The 8,115-nt window shown below is 39.0% G+C and overlaps 1 protein-coding gene across 1 annotated transcript; it reads left to right on the top strand.

Annotated features, from left to right (window-relative positions):
• Nucleotides 1-1,501: 1,501 nt before the first annotated feature.
• Nucleotides 1,502-6,316, top strand: LOC147337229 (tumor necrosis factor receptor superfamily member 19-like). Its single transcript, XM_086262182.1, has 10 exons — nucleotides 1,502-1,560; nucleotides 2,511-2,624; nucleotides 2,710-2,888; nucleotides 2,970-3,085; nucleotides 3,192-3,242; nucleotides 3,322-3,432; nucleotides 3,531-3,675; nucleotides 3,767-3,902; nucleotides 4,740-4,779; nucleotides 6,048-6,316. The coding sequence occupies exons 1-10, from the start codon at nucleotides 1,513-1,515 to the stop codon at nucleotides 6,314-6,316; spliced, it is 1,209 nt and encodes a 402-aa protein (XP_086118308.1). The 5' UTR covers nucleotides 1,502-1,512.
• Nucleotides 6,317-8,115: the final 1,799 nt, after the last annotated feature.

Genomic DNA, 8,115 nt, shown 5'->3' with positions numbered 1-8,115 from the left:
TGCTGGGCAACGTCACTTTTGACTCCATTAGACCTCCACACCCAATTCCCCGTATTTCGCCGAGTTACTCATTAATCGCAGGCAATAAACATGACTACCAAACAAAGCAATTTAAAACCCATGCCCACATGAAACGTGTGCAAAATAAGTGTTTTTTCTAAGCACATTTATTTCCCTTTTGTTCGATATGAGCACCGAGTTTAAGTGATATGCTGACAAAACTCAGAGGTCAAAAAGAAAGTCAGGAACAGTTTTCATTTAACATTCTTGTTTTGTGTGAACGTGCTGAGGAGATTCCTTCTGTCTAAATACATAATACTTTTATTTTAAGGGTTCCTTCATAAACTGATTTCCACATGTGAGTGAATATTTCTGTGAACTGTTCTGATGGATACGGAGACTGTGTTTCTAACGCAGGAGATTTGTTTTATAGACACAAAACATATTGTTGTCATTTTTAATTTCTTGTACAACCAGAATATTTCCAGGTTAATTATGTGAGTATGTTCGTGTGTGTATCTGTGTGCCTGTGCATAAATGCGTGTTTGATGTTATTGTACGTGTACTTTACAATTCTCTTCTAGTGATAACTCTTCAAACAAACCTAATTAGCTTTTCTGTGTGACACGTGCTCAGGCAGACACACGTGAAGTTCACAGTACAGCTTTCCTTTAAGCCTAAACAATTTAAATAATCTGTATATGTCAATATTGTCTTTTTTTCCATGAATGATCATATTTTTTTTATTCCATAATATCCTGCCATGCCGGTGAAACTGCTTGAACAAGAATGGACTTTAAATTGATGGCATTGCGTGTGCGTGTGTGTTCATACTGCCACCAAGTGGTCAAAAACTGTATCACTATTACATAGTTTGATATGACTTATTAGTAATCCTTGCATAATTCACAACCTAAGTCTTACCTTCTGCACGATGGGTGCGGTAGTAATATTCAAGATTTCATTCCAGCCTGGAAACTCTTTCAAACAAAAACAATACCTTTCTTTTAAATGTCTCTTAACAAAGGTCTTATTCATTCATTTTAATTCCCCTCCCTCCTCTTACCCTCCAGACAAGCCAAGTGGGTTCCCCAGAGGGAATTTAAGAAGGCAAGATGTGACGTCAGGTGTTCAGGTGAGGGGCTTCTATTCACTGGTCAGGTTTGGAAGCTCTCCTGCGTCACGAGTGATGTAAATGACGGGGATTCCCAAACATCTTTTCCAAACATATCCTATGCTGAGCTGAGGGGAAACTTACTGAGAGACAGACCACAGCCTTGCTTATACCATCTTTAAATAAGTGATTATTCTACCAGAGATATATAGCCTGAACCTTACTGATCACTTGAAGTAAGTTTTTATATCTTATAATTGTTGACTGTTTTTTAAATCACCATGTGACATTGTCCTTATATTGTAAGTTATGCACTTTAGATTCTAACAGTCAGAAAACCATATACTTCTTATGGCTGAGATTTTTGTGTATCAGGAAGGTGCTTAACAGAGAAGATCATGGACATTTGCCTGGTTGAGGCTTGTTTCTATGCTGTTCTGCTCTTGGTAAGTCTGATATTTTTCCTTTAAGAGGTTTCTCAACTTTAACACTTTAATCCTCCTTCTATATTCTGTGATAAGAAACGAATTTATAGAATTCTAATGAGGTTAAAAGTCAATATTTTGTATGACTGGCTTTATTCTTCAGCACAGTCTGAACTCTCAAGCTTTCTTGTAATTCCCTTTTAGTAGACTTTAAGAATACTTCTCCAGGCTGCTTGAAGCTCTTTTTATTGTACTTGATCTTTATTCCATTCTCTGTCAAGATTATCCCACATTGTTTCTATAGGTAGTTTTTCTTAAGGCCTGTCATTTCTTCTTTGTTTTTGCCCTCCATTTGTCCTGTCCCTCAAATTTGCAAAGTTTTTGATTAACAGCTCTTTGGCAATCATCTGGTTGGTGCAAAAATACTAATACTTGACACATGAGACACTGAGGGACAAAACAGATTAGACTAGGAGAGGAAACACAAAAGGGAATTGACTAAATACTGCTTAAGAGACCCAACCCAAACCTTGGATATAGGATGTGACAAAATACAAACAGATACAGAAGATACTCACTGGCAACAACAAAAATATAAACAATACGACTTTTGTTGTATTGTTTCAAGAGAAACAATGATCAAAACCAAAAGGAGCCATGAACCTATAAAAAATCTCAAAATCCTACAAGGGCTGGACTCAAAATGAGTGAAAAGCACTTATTGCCAAAAGTCCTCCAGAAACAAGGAGACTTGTTTCTCAAGACCATTTCTTTTGCTTATTGGGACATCTGGACCTGTGGAGTCATTTAGTCCTGAAAGTGCTAGGTTTTATAGAAAAACAAGTGCAAAATGCTTACAGTACATATTAACTTCTTCACATTTTCCTTCTGTATTTTAACAGTATGCCGTTACTTTTGTAAAGCCTCTAAGCTCTTTCACTACTCACAATTTTAAATGTGTGTTTCTTCAGGTTTGCTGTGGGCTCGTGCAGTCTGAGCCCATCTGTGATCAGACAGAGTTCTTACACCCTAACGGCACTTGTGTTGCATGCCCTGCATGTGTGCCTGGAGAAGAGCTCTCAGAGGTAGCACACACACTCCTGTTTAAGCTACTGCTTGTTTTCTAGATGTGCTACTTCACTCCAGGTCTATAACACATGTGATTTTCAGGACTGTGGTTTTGGAGATGGTGGGGAAGGCATCTGTATTCCATGTGAAGAAAGAAAGTTCAGTACAGAAACAGGTGTGACTCCCTGCAGAACATGCACCCAGTGCAGCCTGCTGAACCGCCTTGAGGAGACGGCATGCTCACCTACCAGTGACAGCCTGTGTGGACACTGCCTCCCGGGGTGAATTATTCGCACAGTATCAAAATAAACATAAGTCAAATTAGATATTGTGTTAAGCATATCATTGGGTTGTTTGTGCAGGTATTATGAACTCAGGAGCATGACTGGGGAAGTGGAGCTGCTGTGCTTACCTTGTTATAGTCATGACACAATCCATACAGAGTGTTTGCTATTGACATCGAAAGGTTTTAAAGCAGGTAAGGTCCCGAAACAGACAGCATAGCAGTATATGTTAACAGTTTTGTTGAGTGGTGATTGTTCAGAGATATGGTTAAGGAAAGGTTATCTGTGGTTCTTTTACAGAGAGCACCACCAACTCACCTAAAGAACATTTCAGAGACCCAGAAGAGAAGAGTGAGTTACTTCATATCATGAATAACTTTTTTATTAGTCTTGTAGTCACTTTTACCTGACTGCCTTTTTCCCCCCTAAGGAGTCAAAGAAGAAACGTTTTCAGTGGTCCTGATTGTTTCAGCAACAGCTTCCTTGATTTTCCTTCTTGCTTTGCTTCTTTGGGGTTTACACCTGACTGCTGAAAAATTCAGTAAGCCAGATCATGTTTCGGGTTTCTGCTACTTCTCCCCACCTATCTCTTGTTTACTCAACTAACATGGGATCATATGCACTTGTTGCAATTTTTAGAGCAAGTTCCTGTATACGCTTCCAAGCCTGAAGGAATATTATCTGCTGCCGACCTTCAGCACACACCTTTGTTCACCCATACAGACAGAGCAGCACAGCCAGAAGAGGCGCCCTCACAGATAGTTTCAGCTGAAAATCCAACAAGGTGCTTTGTGAATATTATAACATCCATGCCTTTCATTTATCTGTATCAGTCCAGATATAATCATTGTTGTCATTGTTTATTATAAACCTAGAGGTCTGTACTCCGTGAGCCATGAGAATTGGGTGCATCCTACTTCTATTGTGATTAATGTCACCACCAACATCAAGCCTTCCAGTCAGAATACAGACAGTATTACACAGGAACAACAAAGCCTCATCACACAGGAGGTACAGTTTATACCTATAGCTACATCACTATCACACCTAGAGTCCACCTTTAGCAATGCCAAACTATAGGAACTTGAAATGTAGGAAGTTATATACTATATATTTTATGTATATTTCATGTACAAAATCATTTTTTTTAGTTTAGTTTAGTTTAGTTTAGTTTAGTTTTTTGATAGTCAAAGTGTTATCTAACCATGAAGAAAACTTTGGTTTTGTTTCCTGATTTACTGAGATTTATGCCACGGGGACTTCTTTCTTCTTCCAAGAAATAAAGAACAAGACACAGAAAATTACTTACCAGAAATGACTTTTTTTCTTTTCTGGAACCAAAGCCTAAGATACTGCAAACAATTTCCCAGAAGATAAAAAAAAAAATGCCTTTAAAATAAAATATTCCAAATAGTAATGATAGCAGGTTAATGAGCAGATCAGGACCCATTAACAGAGAATCACAGCTTTGTGTATGTATAATACCACTGCATGATATATGCAAGAGAAACACAGTATAATGACACATACAGTAATCAAGACTGACACTGTCAGTTAATCACTTTGAGATTAAAGTTTGATTGAATTCAGTATATTGACTCAGAATCTCACAATCCAAATGATTGAATTTATAATGATGTAAAACAGAAAAACACAAACATCTGGCTAACACTTTATTTTTTTTCTTACTTGATAATGACAACAAAGATTGATGCTCCTTTTTTATTCATTCAAAACATTTCAGTAATAAAACAGAGTTATATGTCAATGTATTTCACACATGTATAAATTGGGTGACTATCACATTACTTCTTTTCTACTCTGTCGCTTTTATTATGTCACTATCAGATGGAACGACAATTGCAGGACATATGGGAGATCGCTGAAGGTATGTACGTCCCAAACCAGCCATTACAGCTGCATATATATATTTTATATATTTTATTTTATTTGTTTATTTTTTAATTCCCTGTTGTTCCTGGGATCTGCTGGAGCAGTTACTGCACTGAGTGCTCCGATTACCACTTCACCCCCCACATCTTCTTGAATTCTTCTCTCAGCTCTTAGGGTTTTTTAAACCTCTCGTGTTCCTTCTTCCTGATATTGCTATCATTCAGTATAGCTACATCTATTACTGTGGACATCTTCCTCTGTTTGTCCACCATTACTGTGTCTGGACAGTTAGCCATCACCAGTTTCTCCATCTATATCTGGAAGTCCCACAGGATCTTAGCTTGGACATTCGTGACCACCCAAGGGTGTGTGTCCCATTTTGACCTCGGGACTTAAAGGCCATACTCGGCACAGATGTTTCTGTATACTATGCCAGCCACTTGGTTATGGCGTTCCATGAATGCCATGCCTGTTAGCATCTTGCACCCTGCTGTTATGTACTGGATTGTCTCTAAGCAAAAGGAAGGCTGCTGAGGACTGGTGAGTGTCAGAACCACTGTCCAGGATCAGACAACAAACATCCATGAGTCCATCAGGAAGATGGCCACAACGAACAGGATACTTAGTGAATACCTCAGGCAGCAGAAACCTGAGAAATCAGAAGAGAAAGGAGAAGAACCATAGTGGAAAGACAGGGCCCTGCACTGTACGTACCACCGGCAGATAGAGGAAGTGGCTGACATCCAGAAATCGTATCAGTAACTGGACAAAGCTGGACTGAAAGACAGCATAGAGACACTAATCATGGCAGCACAGGAACAAGCTCTCAGCAAAACATCCAAAAAGGCTAGGGTCTATCACACCAGGCAAGACTCCAGATGAAGGCTGTGTAAAGATACCCCTGAGACAATCCAGAGAAGATGTGGAGGGTGATGGCAACAATGGCCCCAGTGGTAATCGGAGCACTTGTTGCAGTGACTCCCAAGCAAGGCAAGTGGCTTTAGCACATCCAGGGAACAACAACTGAGATCTCTGTCCAGAAGAACACAGTCCTAGGAACAGCAAAGATACTGCACAGGACACTCAAGCTCCCAGGTCTCAGGACCTGAGCTTGAAGGCTAAAGACTGCTGCAGGGTCAAGAGGGGGATGTATATATGTATTTGAAAAAGGGTCCTTTTTAAAAAGTTTTTAAAGTTTTCTATCAGGATGAGTTCAGTATGGTACGCCACTGATTTTACTTGTACTGTGCTGATGTTGTGCAGGACAGAGGATTGAGATGCTCGACTACGACTCAGTTCAGGACTTGTCTATCCTGCTTGACTCTGCTGACAACATCAAAGCTCTAAGGAGATTGGCACAGTCTTTGGGTGTTCCACCGCAGATCATCCCTCATATCCAAGGCTTCCAGGAACTTTTTCAGTACCTGCGGACCTCCACCTACACATTGCTGCCCCAGTTGGCCCAGGCTGCTGCACTCTTGCCTAATTCTGAAGTTGTCAAGAGGATACACAGAGCTGTGGTAAAACAATAATGTCTTAAAGATCCAGAGGGTGGCAAGTGTTGTAGAGACTTTCTGCTCTTTTTTGCAGGACTCTCACCAGATCATTCAGTCAATCTAACACCTACCATTGAGACATAAAAGCATGACATTTAATTAAAGGAACATTTTTTGAGTGAAATGATGCATTGATGTATTAATGGGAATAAAATCATACCAGATTACCGACTTTTCTGAGGTTCTCGTCTTCAGTCGAATATATATATATTTAATAGATCATGTACTGTAACAACGCAGTGAGAAAAGTATTTATTTCTCAGTTGAGTGTTAGATATCCAGGTCACTGCAAAGGCACCCTACGTGCAGTGTTATTTCCTGTTTACCATGTAAAATGATGAGCAGCCCTCTGGCTAAAGCATGTGAGACAGACCAGGACAGAGGATGCAGTGTTCACGGTAAGTGAAAGAACTGAGAGCCCTGAGAAATTGTGTTATTCGCTCACTGGGAGAAGTTTGCCAACTTACCAGCTTCCCAGATCTCTAGATCTTCAGAGTCTTCGGAGCATTAGTTTGGGTGAGTATTCAATCTTTTCCATCACTACTCTCCAAATCCATCTCAAAAGCAAATGGTAAACACAACTTCAGTCAAGTTTGAAGTCTTTTTTTTCTAATCTGAAAACAACAAGAAACTCCAAAATCTGGATAAAATATTCTACATCATTAACAAACTATGCTTAACGGGGACTTTTTCTCTTTCATTCAATTGGTCGCTATTTTAGTTATTGCCTCTAAAACCTAATACCTGAATACCTTGGAATTCTCACCAGCTCTTGTGGATAAACTTTACATTTATCAGCATGCAGCAAGTACCCATACGAACGCTAGGTGACGTCCTCGCATCTGTAATTGGAAACGTAATCTATAAGTATTGGCGCCCCACAGCCCCCGCCTCCACACCACGATCGTCTGGTGAAAAGATGAGGCACTAAATATTATTTTTTAAAATAAACTCTAAAACCATCAACGTTATAAAGTTACCGTCCAATCTCATTGGTTGTCCTTACCAGAGCATTTTTAATATCGTGTCCCTTCTTCTTTTGTTGGTTCTGTTGTGCCAACAAGTGATTTCCGATGTTTCTCTCTCTGGTTTTTTTTAATTATCTTTATACGTCTAATAGCTTTGTTTGGTAAACAGTTTGCCCCATTTCAATGATGTGGATAGAACTGTGATGTTATATGTGTTGCAGTCTCTGATGTCCTCTGGATTTGTCTTAAAAAATACCTTTTTATCTTCAATGCGACTTTTTACCTGTATACTTCAGCTTTTATCTTGCAACAGAAATGTTGTTTCTGACTCAAACTGACTTGATATTATTCATTAGAGTATGTATTTAAACGGTTGTAAATGAGGTGTTGGCCTATAATCTATGAAAGATATGTCCAAACTATCTGTCATGAATTATATCAAGTTATTCTGAACCACAAGCAACAATCCTGTCTCAGGGTAGAACCTGTAATCAGTTTTTTTGCCAAAGTGAGTTTTATATATCCTTCATTTATCCAGGTAAAACGTCTCACTGACACTAAAATGTTTCATTGACATTAAAAAAAAAGTTTGGTTTTTTTGGCCAAGAGGGCAGTTGGAGTTAAAACAAATATATTATAGGGTCCATAACGATATTCAAAGTGGACAACAGGACTAGATTCATTATCTTGTAGGTAGAATAACGTAGAGTGGTAAAGATACTTGCATATCGCTGACTACATCGGAAGTCACTTTTTGTTACGACTCTGTTCAAAGTGAGATATCCTGATTTGTTCGCCCTATCTTTG

The sequence above is a fragment of the Aulonocara sp. 'chitande type north' Nkhata Bay genome, linkage group LG2, assembly GCF_057382095.1.
Source record: "Aulonocara sp. 'chitande type north' Nkhata Bay isolate Kocher_YH1m ecotype deep benthic linkage group LG2, A_spYH_male_GT1.1, whole genome shotgun sequence".
Taxonomy (NCBI): Eukaryota; Metazoa; Chordata; class Actinopteri; order Cichliformes; family Cichlidae; genus Aulonocara; species Aulonocara sp. 'chitande type north' Nkhata Bay.
Note: the sequence above shows the minus strand (reverse complement) of the source record. Positions and strands in the feature narration are given on the sequence as shown.